This window comes from Simochromis diagramma, unplaced genomic scaffold (genome assembly GCF_900408965.1).
Source record: "Simochromis diagramma unplaced genomic scaffold, fSimDia1.1 OVJJ01000430.1, whole genome shotgun sequence".
Classification (NCBI taxonomy): domain Eukaryota; kingdom Metazoa; phylum Chordata; class Actinopteri; order Cichliformes; family Cichlidae; genus Simochromis; species Simochromis diagramma.
This window is the reverse complement of record NW_024387258.1, coordinates 1288678-1305100: the sequence shown is the minus strand read 5'-3', so window position 1 is coordinate 1305100 and position 16423 is coordinate 1288678. Positions and strand designations below refer to the sequence as shown.

The 16423-nt window shown below is 39.8% G+C and overlaps 2 protein-coding genes across 6 annotated transcripts in view; one reads left to right on the top strand and one right to left on the bottom strand.

The window, feature by feature from the left end:
- The window catches only part of dis3l (DIS3 like exosome 3'-5' exoribonuclease), a 34407-nt gene extending 25289 nt beyond the window's left edge, over nucleotides 1-9118 (bottom strand). Inside the window, exons 1-5 of the mRNA XM_040002158.1 lie at nucleotides 8845-9118; nucleotides 6653-6803; nucleotides 4986-5114; nucleotides 3339-3474; nucleotides 768-935 (exon numbers count right to left, since the gene is read on the bottom strand). Of these exons, the coding sequence (XP_039858092.1) occupies nucleotides 768-935; nucleotides 3339-3474; nucleotides 4986-5114; nucleotides 6653-6803; nucleotides 8845-8974 (714 nt within the window). The 5' untranslated portion in view covers nucleotides 8975-9118. The remainder of the gene's footprint in view (nucleotides 1-767; nucleotides 936-3338; nucleotides 3475-4985; nucleotides 5115-6652; nucleotides 6804-8844) is intronic.
- A 2347-nt stretch (nucleotides 9119-11465) lies between these two features.
- LOC120715268 (multiple epidermal growth factor-like domains protein 11) overlaps nucleotides 11466-16423 on the top strand; it is a 254980-nt gene continuing 250022 nt past the window's right edge. For 2 of the 5 annotated variants that reach the window (XM_040002151.1, XM_040002150.1), the window contains exon 1: nucleotides 11466-11626. The gene's annotated coding sequence lies outside the window, so the exon portion shown is untranslated. The remainder of the gene's footprint in view (nucleotides 11627-16423) is intronic. The other 3 variants (XM_040002149.1, XM_040002152.1, XM_040002153.1) reach the window with 3 other exon arrangements.

The window sequence follows — 16423 nt, the reverse complement described above, 5'->3', positions numbered from 1 at the left end:
TCTACCCCAAATACTAAGCCACGTTTTGCTTGGGGACTCACTGAAAATAACTTGCCAATCCCTTTATGACTTTTTTTAATAATAATGTGTTTTTTCTGTCTCTCTCCTTTAAAATTAAACTGCAAGAAAAATTAGAGACAGTTCATATCTTCTTCATTCAATAACAGTCCTGCTCTTCATCTCATTTTCTTTATTCGTCAGCCCCTCAAATACTCCTACCTCCTCAGCACACTCCCTTCACTCATCAGTGTATTTCGTTAGTATAGATTAGTATATGTATTAAAGGTACCTGCAGGTTCTCTGAAAAATGAACAGGCTTAAAGCTACTAAAATATTTAAACTTTGTTCCTGCCGTTGTTTTAAACTCGTGTTTTAAAGAGAGATCCGGGATACTTAAAACAGGAGAATTGTGGATCAATATGTTTGTCATTGCACAAGATGATCAGATCTTTAGCATGAATGCTCACCTCTGTTTTCTACACACACACATCACTGATCACATCACATGCTCACAGACACACATTCACATACACACACATCACATGTTCACTCTTGCAGAGACACACGTTCACATGTGAGTGTCTTATCTGTTGCATGATTCATGTTGATGCTTGTGTGACCACTGAAGTTAATAAAAGGGCTTTGAGGGAAGGCTGGAGTTGGGCTAAGATCAGATGAAGAGCTTCTCCCCTTGCAGCAAGTAAAAGAAAGCGCTGAGTCAGCGGGGTTTAAGCGTTAGACCCAACAACAGGTTGGTAAATGTTTACCTGAATGTAACGTTCAGACTTTATACCAGCCTCCAGGACTTCAGCGGGAAGATGTTCGGGAAACTCTTTCTCCCCATCGTCGCCCTCTGTCTCTTGTTGTGCCTGAGAAATGGAGCTAAACAGTTCATGGGCTGCCTGCAGATCTGACCAGAAGCTTTGCAAATAATCCTGGCAAAGGAAAAACACACAGGTCAAGAAATAAATTACTTCAGTTGGCCTTCTTAGTTCCAGTAACATCCCTTCAAGGGCCCAAGTTTTGGATCCTCTTCCACTTAACCTTATCAGGTTCAAGAAATAGAGTAAAATCTTTCAAATTCACCTCAAATCAACAGCCAGATGGTTAAACCTTTTGATACAGTTAGACGTCCTCAGTATTAGTATTACAATAATAGTTAAATAGATGTAAGAACTGGTTTCAGAATGAATAAAGCGAGTTTTTGGAATGGGCTTAAACGCCACGACCGTTTTAGGAAACCAACCAATTTAAATGAATTCTACCAATTCTGGTTGAAAATTGGTCCAATATCTACCCAGAATTGTGCGAGGATGTGGACTGTACAGAAAATCAAAAATGAATTCAAACTTTTACACTGAATTCTTTTTTTTAACTTATTAAAATTGTGTGCTGCACAGAGATTGGTTTACAGAAATGATCAGAAGTACCAAATTACCATGAATGTAAACTTAAAATACAAGCTATGCAATAATCATTACAGCCTATGTACAGTATTACAGTCAGAGTATAAAAATGATGTTACATTATATAAAAAAGACTGAGTTGGCAGAACTAAAGACAAATAAATGAGAGAAATTCAGACATTCTATTATTCTATTAATATCATGTTCAGCCAATATCTTACATTTTGTAATTACAGCAGTATGTGATCATTATAGCTACATTATTTTTTTTAATGCAAGTGGGAAATAAGCTGCGTGGTGTGTCCGGTCAGACAGCATGGATGTTTGTGTCTAGTCCACACAGAATGTATTATGGAGAGCAGATAGCTACACTTTTATAAGTACATGTTAGCCACAGCACCGATTCAGTTAATCTCACAGAGCAACGATTCATGAAGGAATCCTGAAGTACTTTGCAGTGTGGCAAGTCAAAGTGGCAGGGATATGGAGGATTTGTAAGGCTACGGCCACACGTACACGGGTATTTTTGAAAACTGAGGTTTTCCGTTTTCGTTTTAACGGGTGGCGCTATATTCCTAACAGTGTAGAAATGTTGGCCAATCAGAAGTCTAGAAGCCTCGGCGGGAGATAGTAAACAAAGATGGCGCATAGAAGCAGAACCGAGTCGTATGTGTGGAGGGACAGTAACTGTGTGTATATGTGTAAGCATTTAAACACTGCAGAGAGTAGAATTAACAGTAACAGTATTGTAGAAATTCATTTCACCGAAACAATAACGTGGCGCACAGTGTGACGTCAAAAAAGGCGCACACCTTTGACGCTGCGTTTTCTCCGTTTTTCTCGTCCACACGTAAATGCAAAAACGGAGTTTTCAAAAATATCCACCCTGGCAGGCGTTTTTAAAAATCTCTGTTTTCAGTGACCGAAAACGCCGTTTACGTGTGGACGAAAGGTGCAAACGCATAGAAAAATCTGCGTTTTCAAAAACACCTGGGTACGTGTGGACGTAGCCTATGTTTGGATAAAAATATACAAATCTGGCAGCAATGTATCAAAAATGTATCACAATAGAAAGTGATGTAATATGAATTTCACGGCTACTAGCATGTACTGCTCTTTTCCCTTTAAATAAACATCAGACTTGATATCAGTCCTTATTGAGCAATGAGTTTACTCTCTGACCGACTCGTGTTTGCGGCGTTCCAAACACGTTGCCAAGAGGGAAGATGCAGAGTACCTGTGAAGCCAAACATATAATATCAATACGCATAACATGGCTAAAGGCTTCTTTACTTTAACTGTCATTTATTGACCATTATAAATGGCGATACCAGTGTATCGACAAATAGGTAAAAAGTGTAACTGTCTTTTTTCTGACAGAGCTCGGATCAATCAGTGCAATTACAAACAAGGCTGTGCCCTTCACCTTTAGCAGAATTCTCATTTACATACTAGTTTAATAGTTTTCTGACTCATTGTCACTGTGTTTTATACAACCACAGCATGCTTGCTAGGCTGACATGAATTGAAAAACAAAGCGCAGCTCTCCGTATGTAAACAGACTAAATGCCACATATATTTACATTTTGTCAGTTAACCAAGAAATCATGTGTAATGACTGAAAGTTTGACCACCAATTTCACTTCTAAGTGAGACTGTTCTAATACTGCTGCCAAAAATGTAAGTGTTTCAAAAACCCATGCCTGCTATATGCTACAATAGTCCCACTGAAGATTAGTGAAATAATACAGACCAACCAATTGTTCCATCATATAGACTCCAACACAACGACTTTAACACTAAGAGCCGACTTTCAGTTTTAGGTGTTCAAACCACGTGTTTCTCTAAATGCATGATGATAAACCCCTGTAAGGTGGCTACATATAAGAAGCCGATATAGAGTAGATGGTATTATAAAGGTATTTCATATACCTGGACGGAGATGACGTACACTCCAGACGTCAGGCTGCTGAACTGAGCTACGGCCTCGGGATCCTCAGTGATCATCACTATATTCATCATTCCTGCCAGGTGGTTGTAGTACCACACTGCAGCTGAGTACACACACCTACACACACACACACACACACACACATTAAATGAACTCACAAGTTTAGCATAAGATGCATGAAAGCAAACTGCCCGCTAAAGCAATAATCTCTAACATATCCCACTAAGTTTTTGTTGTTTTGTAGGTGGAAGTTATAATTTCACACTACTTGTAATTCAAATGGTGCTTCCACAGAAAGAATATAAAAAATAAATAATTGAGTGCCTTATCTATCTAATAAACACATTTCATGAGAACACACTGCACTTCTAGTTTCATTTTTTGGCACAACAAAAAAGTTTGTCAGATCATGATTAACATTACAACCAAGTCTCTATTATTAAAAACACTCATTAAATCCTTTTGGTGCTTTTCTCTATTAAACTGGTATAAATATTAATCACTTTTAAGCTGCCATTCACAAGTCCTCCTGATTTCTTTGTTCCTGCACTTGTTTTCTACCTGAAGTGGAGGAAAAACATTTTTGAAAATGTTAAAATGACCCCTTTACCCATTGAACCCCTATTGGGACAAAACACTATGAATGCTCGATTGACATCTTAGCCAGTACGTGTGCTCTAAGTGCCATATGCATCTGCACCGCTGGCCTGTTGCACAATTTGAAAGAAAGTTAAATTTTAATGTTTAAATTTTAAACTTAAATTAAATCTCCCAGATGAATTTTGCACACGTGTGAACTATACATTTATGTCACTTTCACAAAATATTTTTTAAACCCAGAGACTTAACATTTTTACAAACGCAATTTCCTTTCAAGAGTTGCTGAGCAGAAGTAGTCAGCAGGTGCAGTCAAAGACATTTTGTGTGATTGGATGATTATCAGGATGTCCTAAAAGCATCATTTGAAAAACCTTCAGTTAATCCAGTCCAAGAACAAAAGAACATATTTCTCCCATACTGGCTTCCCTGTTAAATCCAGAATTTAATTTAAAATCTTCTTCCACAGAAAAGTCTTGAATAATCAAACCCATTTTACACACCCACTTTGCTCTCAGGCTGCGGGCTTATTTGTGGGGTTTACAAAAGTAGAATGGGAGGCAGAGCATCAGCCTTCAAGCCCTTTTTTGTAGAACCAGCTTCCTATTTGGACATGGGAGACTGACGCCCTGTCAACTATTAAGATTAGGATTAAAACTTTCCTTTTTGATTTATAGTTAGGGCTGGATTGAGTGACCCTGAATCCTCCCTTAGTTACGCTGCAATAGGCAATATTGGGGACTTCCCATGGTGTAAGTATTTCGTCTTTACTGAAGAACTGAATATGTTTAATTAGCATAATCTCCATTGTAATTAATGAGATTTACAAATTTCACCTAGTGAAACATGTAACGTCACACTTCGACCCAGAAAAACAAAATGAAGTCAAAGAAGTATAAGTAGAAGAAAAAACATGACAAAGAGGAAAAAATGAGAAAGGAAAAGACTCTATAGACTGTATTTCTATGCTACATGTGCTGCAGCATCTCGACTGTACACTTCAGTGAGTGTGGTAAATAATGAGCACTGACCTGGTCTGCCATTTTTCCTGGCTCTCGCCCTTCTCTCGTGGACAGTAAGAGTACTTCTGAAATTCATTGGCAAACAGCACGCAGTCGTGTCGAGGGTCTTTGACAAGGGTTTGCAGCCGCTTGTAATATCTGCACAAACGCACATTACAAAAACAAGTACATTCAATAAAATCATAAATTACACTCAAGAAAGCCTCTCATTAGTTTGGGAGAATGGTGGGGATGTTAAGAGAACGTTGACCCTGAAGCACGAGGGAGAAAAAATAGACCAACGTATGTTGACTTTTCCTAACATAATTTATGTTCCTTTGTTCATTTTGGCACAGACTCATTTTTAAACTCACTCTTGTTTGTAAAAATCAAAATAAAACAAAGACTTGTCTGTCAGATAATATGCATTAGACCTAAACATAAGATCCTGATCTGAAATTATTGAAAGAGGATGCCACCTGGCTTTGTTATCCTTTGAGTTTCACAATAAAAGCCCAGTTGGTGAACTAAAGCAGCAGATTGCTTTTTTCTGAAACATGTTGACTATGTGTGAACACTATACTGCACTAACTTTAACATGGCACATTTCAGAGTACATGTAGTAGCTGTTTCACACTAAAAAGGAACACTTGTACTGATCAAACAGATGAAATAAGAAATAAAGGCCTACAAATGCCCCGATCACTAGTTGAGTTAATATAGATGATGTATAGAAAATTCAGCGATTCTGCAAAGGTGAAACTGCAAAGAGAGTCCACGATGAAGCTTTTTTCTCTTTGCTGTGCACGTTAAAGTCAATGGAAAACAGTAAGTAGTGATTCAGTATGACAACTCTGTATGTTTCACCAGATGTCCACCTAACACTATCAAAGTGAAGCCTCATCACATTAATGATGCAACACTCTAAAATGGCTGTGTGAGCACAAATCAGGAATAAACTGGACTGAAACCCGAGTTCACGTGGGACTTCTTATTTACAGTGCTCATCAAGTTTGTCCAAAGCGCTCCTGCATGTTTATGCTGGACACATATTTCAAGTCACAGGCTGCGTCTCTTGCAGCTTTGTCAGCAGAGCTCTGATATAATGAGGCTGACCCCTGGTCAATGTCTACAAACATGTGTAGCTAGGTTAAGCTGGGCACACAGCTAACAGCTTGATTATGAATGCAACTCAACACTTCAAACAGAAATTCAAAAAGAGTCGTTTAAAAGACTTCGAGCACGGCTGGTTGCAGATGAGCTACTCTGAGCATTTCAGGAAGCAGGTGCCGTGTTTGGGGATAGTTAACAGCGCAGACAAGTTGCATTCATTTTAATGACATCCCCACTAACTGCATTTTAAGACGTGCAGTTAGTGGTGACAGGTTAATTGGAAACACTAAATTGCCCATAGGTGTGAAAGCAGAAATGCGAGTGTGAATGGTTGTGTTAGTCCTGTGAGACTGGCTGACACATACCCAGGAGGGATGGATCAGCATTTACTGCTTTCAGTGGTCAATGTGTTTCTTCAACATTACACGACTGTTCAAAACCTATATGATGAAGAACTAAAACAGTTTCCATGTAACAAAGCCACAAATAACAAAAAAGAACATCAGTACTGGCCTGTTTACTTCCCAGTAAACTCCCCCCCCCAAAAAAAAAAACAAAAACAAAAAACCCCCAAACAATTGTACCTGCGATTCTTGCTCTGTAGAGCCTGGCAAGCAGTCTGGGTGAAGATGATGCCCTGCAGCTCTCTGAACTCCAAGATCTCCAGGTAGTCGACCACGACAGCAACATCAGGCACCACATAGTGGGTCAAATCTCCGGGCAGCAGCTTTCCATCTGTTTGGGAAGATCAATGTTCAGCGATACATTCTTGTTTCTACAGCTCTTTATTTGCTTGATTTCCTATTGGAAATTTTATCAACTGTGCTAAAAGACACTTAAAAGCATCCTTCTTTTACATTTGCTTGTTTCCTACTAAACGTTGCACAGATGACAGGAATCGACGTACATCCAGAGAAATGCGTTTAAATATTTTCCAAAATGTCGCATATAAAGAGTTTATTGTGCTTACACATCACTCTCTTTAAAACACTTGTTTTTACTTTATTTGCACACTAGATGTTCATCAGCATATTATATGGCAAAAACTAAAATTTATTGTTACTTTGATATATTTCAGTACCAGTTATTATAATGCAGTCTATCATATTAACAGTGAGCAGCCTCGCAGCAGTTTTCCAGGATTTCTAAAAGTCTTTCTTTGGACACTTGATGGTTTTTCATTCACAGTTATTATACCAAACATTTTCATTTAGTTTTAATTTGTTAAGCCTAACCTATGAATCATAAAAAAACCACCTAACTCGAGGGATGAACCAGGGTTATATCTAGACATTATAACACAGCAAAAATAAATAATTAAATTGTATCTTCTTCCAATTTCTTTAGCTGAATCTATGAAAAATGCCACAGATAATGCAGTCTGACATTCATAAAATAGTGTTTTTCACCAACAGGCTGATATCTGCAGCACTATTAGCCTAAAACTTGATATAAACATAAACCTGGCAGGTCTCATACAGTGGATTTCTTTTTAGGTTTTCAGATATTTCAATAAATTGTTGCACCTATTTTCTATTTTCCAAGCAAAATGCAAAGACATGAGGTGTTGCTCACAATGTTTTCAGGGCGCTGTATAACCTACAAACACAAGGAAGATCTGTATTAAGATGAAGTCAATATACACAGTATACACAGAAAAAAACCTTTTGAACTCGTATTGATATTTCATAAAAGTGCTGATCATTCTCATCTCAAACACTAAACAGCAGCACAAATGTGCAAGCTTAAGTGATTGTTCTTTACTACAGATGACCCTATCCAGTATTTGGATCACATATCAGTGCAGTCCAGACTCAAAAAGCAAAACAGGGTATCGGTGACAACGCTCTAATCTATCCAGTTCTACACTGTTCTGCGTTTACATCCCTACTGTCAGCAGCAGATCACCAGCTGATCGTAGCATGAAGGAAACCAACAGCTAAAGAGCTGGCAGCCTGCAGGCATTTACACCTGCTGTGCCCAAAGCTTTTCTCTGAATGCTTCTAACAAACTGTGGTCAAGTGAGTGGACGTCACTAAAAAGCTCTACAAACCTGTTGGCTTTACTCTCACTTGCATGTTCTCATTAAATATATCTGGTTTAACAACTACTACGAACACTTTATTGAACTTACGATAGCACTGTTGGTTGTGTCAACTTGATTAATATTACACCAGTTCACCTGTCTCTTATCAGCCCCCCTCCATGCATTACATGCATATGAAGATGTGCACTTACACTAAGACTGAGAGCAGTGAAAGAAGAAACTGTCGTAACCATAAAGCACAGATCAATAACGATTCTTACACTGAGCTAAAATTAACTAGTGCAAGTACATTTAGGGAAAACAAAAACATGCTTTTTCAGGAAAGGAATCTTTGAGTGCATCCTGACTGCCTCTAAAGAGTTTCTTCCTCACAGTGAGGAATATCGCATAACACTGTTCTGCCCACACAAGCTACCAAGGTTTTGGTTTTATATCTTAGACAAAGTCAGACTGGTGCACCCTTGCCTCTTATCTGTGCACAGGTTTGCCATTTAACTGTCATACGAGGTAATTCTAGCTTTGGGTCATACTGTATGCACTTTGCTATTTCACGATTCATGTCACAGTGAAGCAAAATATAATATAATAAAAATGACGTTATTTTCCTCATTTGATTGTGCACAGCCCCAAACCCCTACCTGCCAGCACCGCGTTAACAGCAACGTTAGATTCTTCTATAGCAGTAAACAAAGAGCAGTTTTTGTGAATGTGACATTTTGCTGATTTTACCATTTACACAGTCGGCCTGACACAGTGAGCTGCAGCAGGGGACCCGCTCTCTCAGATAGTGTTCCCGGACCACTCGGAGCTTCCGCCCCACGCAGCTTTTCAAATGCAGCACTCTCTCCGTTTTAATCATCGTCCACACTCACTAACGAGCCACATACAGCTGCCGGCGCTCGCTAACTTGCTGTTCAGCCAAGACGCGGGAAGACACGGTTGTAAACATTCACGGCAAAGTTCAGCGAAATACGGAAGGAAAGGCACGACCGCTGACGTCATGACGCCCAAGCAGTACCGCGTCTTGCTGCGTTCAAGTGCTGTCGGATCAGCGATATAAGAGCCAACACTTATATCAACTCTCAAGGCTCCCAAGCTGCATTACCCTTTATCCAAATGAAGCAACGTTAAAGCCTTTAATTCATCTTCATGTTGGCAGTTAGAGTCAAATCTAATCTGAGCTGCTCCCTTGTCTGTATGTTTTCATTTGGCAGTTTTACACCCAGTGCCCTTCCTGACACAACTATACTACAACACTACCGTAAAAGTAATTATAGTAAACCTTACGATTTCCACAAATTTAAACAAAACTACATTAATATCAAAGCATCAAGGAATACTACAGATGTGTATGAAGGCTTCATTTATATTGCACAGTTTCAGTGTTTTAGTGCTAAAACAGTAAATGTTACAATTTTGGTGCTACTTTAATCTCTATGTCATTTAAATGTAGTACCAAAGTAAAAGAAAAGTTCTTAAAACATATGAGAGAGACAGAATGTGTATTAAAGATGAACATAGCAGCCGTGACATGGTCATGTCACCCACGAGTCTGTAGAATAGAGTTTGAGGGACTTTTTGTTTGTATGGTTTTATTTGTTTGTTTGTTTTTTATTTAACATATGACACATGGTGGATTCCAAATATGAGGACACTGCATGCATGACTGAGACTGTCAGTCACAATTGCCTGTTTTATACTTAATTAATGGAACCATGATATACAAAAGCATCACTGGCTTCACTTTTCACTATAGTGAGGTTCCAAACTGAAAAAGGGAGCTGAGTGTTTTTGGTCTTGCAGTCTTGGCATTTTGATACCAAACTACAAGCCAAGAGTAAATGCATAGACAGTAAAATACCCAGAATGGGTGCAGCAGCCAACGACTGGCCAGAAACACCAGAGGAGCGAAACACCAGCTCTTGGTAGACAGAGCAGTCACCCAAGAGTAAGACCAGACTAACCATTCTGTTTACTGGATTGCCTGGATTGACCACAAGAAAGCCTATGACTCAGTGCCCCACACATGAATCCTGGAATGCCTAGAACTGTACAAGATCAGCAGGACCCTAAGAGCCTTCATTAGGAACTCAATGGGGATGTGGCAAACAACAGTAGAGGCTAACTCCAATAGCAAAGTCACCATCAAATGCTGGATTCACCAAGGAAATGCTCTTTCTCCATGGAGAATGGAGCAGTGGACATTTCCTCTACATGGATGACACCAAGCTGTATGCCAGGTGTGAACTGGCATAGTCCTGCTGAGTCACCTGAATGGTAATAACAAGATCCAGGATATCAACACCTTTGCCCTGCTGGGATAATAAGCAGGCCAAAGGAGGCGATAGAAGCCACCATGCATGGAGGGTTTCACCCCGAGGCTGTACGCTAAACAGAAGGAAGGCGGCCGGTGATTAGTGAGTGTGAGAACCACGCTCCATATGAGACAACAAACATCCACGAGTACATCAGGAAGATAGTCACAACTCACTGTGTGCTTAGCGAATACCTCAGGCAGCAGAAACCCAAGAAAGAAGAGGAGCAAGACAAGGAACCATCATGGAAGGACAGGCCCCTTCCAGAGACCGACGGACAAACCAACCGAACATAGTAGTGGTGGACAAGCAGAGGAAGATGGTTGTAGTGACAGATGTAGCGACATTTTACTGTTGGTAAGATGCTCCTTTTCTCTGAGTTGTTTATCTGCTAATCCCTTCATCCCTTGTCTTCTGCAATGTCTCCACAGGTCAGAGTGGCTGCAGACGCTGGGGGGCAACAGAAGCACCAGACCATGTGTGTTCAAGGTGTAGGCAGTCAGCATGCGTTTTCTGGGATTACTGGGTAATAGAAGTGGGACACCCTCAAGTGGTCTGGCAGAGACTACTGTGTACCAGTAATAGGCCAGGCATTGGCTTTCCACCAGACCCTGGGCCACCAAAACTTGGTTTGACCTGGGGCATTGCTGGAAGCAAAGTGGGTAGAGGTCAGGTATATTTTTTACTTTACTTTTCTTTACTTTTTGGAGTAATGACCCTGACACTGATCACAACAAAGAAGGGAAATACCTTAAACTTCTATTTGTAACGAGGTGTTTTCATGCTGTTTTATTGCTACTTTTGCTAGAAGCACTTGTTATTATCAGCTAATAGTAAATATTTAGATAACTATAGACGTTATAATACTTTTGACAGGTTTCTTCCTGGAGTGCAGGAAGATGCAGGAGGCTGTTGCAGCTCAAAAGGAATATTTGAAGTTGATCCAATGTGTGTTGTTAAACAGCGGAGGAAGTGGTTGTTAAGCAATGCAAAGTAGCAGGCGAAGTGGGGCATTCCTCTCGCTGCCGCTGCTGCTCTTTGGCTGTGCTGTGAAGAGGAGCTGCAGCAGAGCACCAGCACAGATTCTGCGCTCAAGTTGAGAAGTGCTCCGACACAGATGCTGAGGACTTAACTCGAGTTCATGGACCGGCATCGTTTGAAAAAGTCGGTTTTAAAATGACGCATCCCCGCTAAAGGTAAGCACTAAAAATGATTTTATCATTGTTTTCTACACGCACAGCTATTCGTTTAAGGGGGATATCGAAAAATCACTATTCAGCAGGAAGCAGTTTGTAATGATATTTCCTAATATCAATAATCTCTCTCTCTCTCTCTCTCTCTCTCTCTCTCTATATATATATATATATATGTGTGTGTGTGTGTGTGTGTGTGTGTGTGTGTGTGTGTGTGCTACATGAGCACTTTTGAACCAAATTTTGAACCATATAAGCACAATAACCTCTTGCTATTTCTTGCGATTTCATGATTCAATAACTGTTGTCTTTCTGGCGATAATATGAGGCTGGCTTCCCCCAAAAGTTAGTTTCATAACTCATTTTTGAGCGGTCCTGCTGTCCCGTCCCTGTACGGTTTGGCCCTGTTTACCGCAAGTTGGCTCTTTGTTAATCTCCCCACTTTTCTGTTCAGTTTACAAGCGCCACGGCTAAACTTCACATCACCTAACAGAAACACAGTCGACACTCTTACACGTGGATGTAGTTCACAAATTAAGCAGCTGATTGATCAATTACTAAACCATCGCAGTCAGCTCCTGTTGGTGTTAAAAGGGTGTGACTGTGCACTGAGACGGTCCTCAGCAGTCCGTGTTTCATTAATTGGGATGTTAATTGGGCAACAGAATGATTATTGCTGTTGTTGTATATCCACCGAATCCGCCTGAGGAGTCAAAGCACGCAAAGTTTAACGAGCTTGCAGCGCTAGATGGCGATCTTGAGCAAGACACATAAACCTGGAGGTGGTCCACGAGGCTTTCCATTGTGTGTGCGGAGGTTGCGTGTCTTTGAACGTTACATCCACTGGTTGAAAGAAATAGAATATTTGCATTCGGTGACGATGTAAAGTTCAAAGTCAGTAGAGAGAGAGAGATATATCAATTTAGAGCCTCACAAAGAACATGCAAGTTCTTAAGAGAGACGCTTTTCAATCTCTGTTTTGTGTTCTCCTTTCAAGTTGTTAACATTTATTGCGCAGCTGTAGTGCTATGCAATATGTCACGGTTGGCATTTGTCACAAACATGCCCTTGCAATAATAGTAATGCAGCTTTTGACGACTCCCGGGCTCTTACTTTAATTAAATGAGTTTTACTTTTTAAGATGAGGCTGTGTGGGTGGCATCGACAGTTCAAGACCATAAGTCCTCAGAACCATGTGCAGGTCAGGGCTGCACCACTAGCACTGCTTTGGCAAGATGATAAGGTTGTAAGAAATCCAAAATGCATTTATCTGAGAAAAACAAAGTAAACGAGAGCGATGTCAGGTGGCTGCAGTCTCACTTAGGAATAGACCTCAGTGTCAGGAGCTTGTCAGGCTTGTGAGTTGCATCAGTGTTTGACTGAAAGAAGAGAGCAGTGTGATGTGCAGATAGTCCCAGTTGTCTTCGGGCTAGATAATGTTCTGAAATTTGCGATTTAGGTGATCAATTCACGCAACGCCGAATTTAAAAAGAAATAACAAAAATTTAAGATAAAAAAAATGAGAATAAGAAAAATATATGAGCAAAGAGAAAACAGCCTTCTTATTATATCAAACACCTGGAAATCCACATTGCCAAGAGAAAAAGTGCACTTTGAATAAACAATGATAAAAAAAAATCTCATGATTTCTGTTAGATTCAAATAAAACACACAAATGAAAAAAAGCCCCGAGGTCTTGTTTTTCTTTTCATGGAATACATTTCTCCAGTGCAAAGCTTGACAAAATTCATTTATCAAGTTCCCCCTCCCTCAAACAAAAACAAAATAATTCCTGTTTGTTGCTCATCAAGCAGAAATCAATTCACTTCACTCGAATTCAGTTTCAGTGCCAAATCACAACAGCTGCCTGAAGGCGCTTTACATTGTATGATGATATATTTTAACTTGGCAGATGTAACACATTTTTCCACATTAACTAAAACTTGCAGCTATGTAGTAACAGTACATACGGATTTCCTCTGATTTCAGTTTCCAAATTCTGAATATTGACTTGTAAATAATAGAATGTGAAAAAAGCGGGTGGGAATAGAAAAAGTGTAAACTTCATCCCAATCCTCTTCGAGCACGAACCTCGTGTTGATATAGATATTTTCATGAAAACTTGATGTTTTGAAGTTTTTCTTTTCTCTTATTATTTCAGTTACATTTACATATTTGAATTAAAACGATTCTATCTATCTATCTATCTATCTATCTATCTATCTATCTATCTATCTATCTATCGCAGTCATCATATAATATGAACTCTGATGTGCTTTTACAAAACATCTAATTTTTTCTGTTTAGATCAAAGATTATTCTAAATTTCAAATAATGTGATGCACTTTAGTTTGAAGGCTGTTGTGGGTTGATTATTTTATAGCTTTTCTCAAATCATACCAAAACCATGTTCAACAACTGGATCACCATTCTGCTTTTCTGTCTGAGTATAAATACTTTGGAAGAGATGGTTCAAAGCAAAGCCTGTTTTAAGTAGAGCCAAAGCATTACAGTGGTATTTACTGTGCTATGAACGAGTATTTCCCCCTTCCTTATGTCTTTTGGCATTTTTTTTATATTTGTCATACCTAAATGTTTCATTACTAAACAAAGATAACCCAAGTAAAAAATAAAGTGCAGATTCTGAATTGTGTTTTAATTTATTAAGGAAAACAAAGCTATCCAAACCTACCTGATCTTATGTGTAAAAGTATTGGAAGTAAGTTTTGGAACGCTGAGCTCACTTTCACCAGTAACACCCACACCCGATTATTGCCACACCAGCTGAATCAAGAAATCACTTAAAACCTGTCTGACAAAGTGAAGTCGGCTAAAAGCATCTCGTGCTACAATCTGAAGAATCGACTAAGAAAGAAAGTCACTGACTATGATGAGAGAGATCATCCAGAAATTTAGAAATCTTGGAGCAGTGGGAACCTTGCCAGGAGTTGCTGGTCTACCATGACTACTGTGATAGACAGCTCATCCAGGAGATTACAAAAGAACACAGCAACAGAAAGATGACTGCTCCGGCTGTATTAATAGGAGTCACTGATTGAGAATCTGTTCTTCAGCTCATACCAAACAACACTTTGACTACTCCATAGGCCGCATCTTAATAGTCCCTCAGCACTGCTGCACTTGTGATTTAGTCCATAAATGGTAAACATAATTCCAGTGTTTAAAGAATAACAGGCTGTTGAGGGTACTGAAGTGTGTCGCCAGTAGAAAATAGTTCCTGTAGGCCAGATATCCTCCCATGCATACAAACCAAATACTCCGCTGTGCCTTGCAATCACAATCACAGCCATTAAATACCTGAGTTGGTACAGAGTATACAGCAGGAAAATCAGAGGAAGCCCTGTGCTGTTCCTCTGGACAAGTGGAAGATTTTTGTTCTTGTCCCTAAAATTCAATGATGTATGTGCATCGTGTTGAAAGTACTGTTTGTCAGTCCACTAGCACATTAAACCAGACTTTCCATTTCCATTCCTATTTTGGCACAAAATGCTTTTTATATTCATGCTCATTTTGAGAAAGGGAGAAAATACATTTACATCATCTAGCACGTCAAGCAATGCTTGAAAAAGATAAACGTTTGGGCAGGAAGAAAGTTCGAGTTTATGCACAAATGTCAAATTCAAAAGCTAGGCAGTGTTGTCCTTTTCTTTCATGCCAGCAGAAAGCCAGTTTCCTGTTACTTTATTTCATATACTAAGATTATTAGTATGACCAGATAAATCAGCGAGATTATTGGTGGGATGCTGCCATGTCCCTGAATTACTGTTGTGTATTTACTAGGTAATAAATTTGGCAGCAGGAGGCTGTTAAATGCTGACTTTCACCTAAGAGCTGCTGGTGGTTGGCATCTGATGTGATCTCTCCATCTTACTGTGGACAGACCATGATACTGTGCAGCAGCAGCTGATTTTCCAGTTTGCTGACCTCTTTCTCTAGGGAATCCTACATATTCTGTCAGATCAATACATGTAATCAGTGCTGATAAATGGGAGAACGCTAGCTGTTGTTCCTCAAGGACATGTCATATTGGACTTCCAGCTCTTGTGGCCTGAGCTTCTTATGCTGGTTATTAGAAAAAAGATGCAGGAAAATGTAATAGCAAGTAGTGTTATATATGGTATTAGAATAACTGGTTGACTGCTAAAAGGTTTGTGTGGGGGTGTAGGGGGAAGCTATGAATTATGGAGGGAATTTGTCTAAGAGTTTGAGCTCTGTTCTCTCAGGATGAGGCAACGGCAAAACATCAGCCATGCAATTCAAATAGCTCATAAGGTGGAGGTAAAAAGGAGAGACCATTAAGGCCAGCAGCCCATCGGCTCTCAGCGTCCTATTCATCGTGCAACAAAGGCCGAGCAAGCAGGAAGAAAAGCAACATGAAACATTTTTAAGTGGTTCTGCCTAGTGGGCACTTTAGAGTGGACAGGAGGGAGGGCGATGAGGCTGGCCATTACAAAGCATCATGAATTCTGTCCTTAGGGCAAATGCACGAGTAACACATTATAGACAAAACAGATGGAGGGCTCCCACGTGAAGGGAGAGAAAGAGAGCAGCGTCGTACGAGTGCAGGACAGGATAGGTCGCTAAGGTTTCAGGGGTTGCTGTGACCTGGCAAATTGACACATGCTTTGAAAAATGGAACCAGTGTGCGGTTTGTGTTTGCTGAGGGCATGCAAAGGCTTTCTTGGAGAGGAGGCTCTTTTCACCAGCTTGTGATGGAAGCCACGATAGATACAGCGCATCCCAAACGTTTCCACAGTGCTTCACTGCTTCCAAATTTTA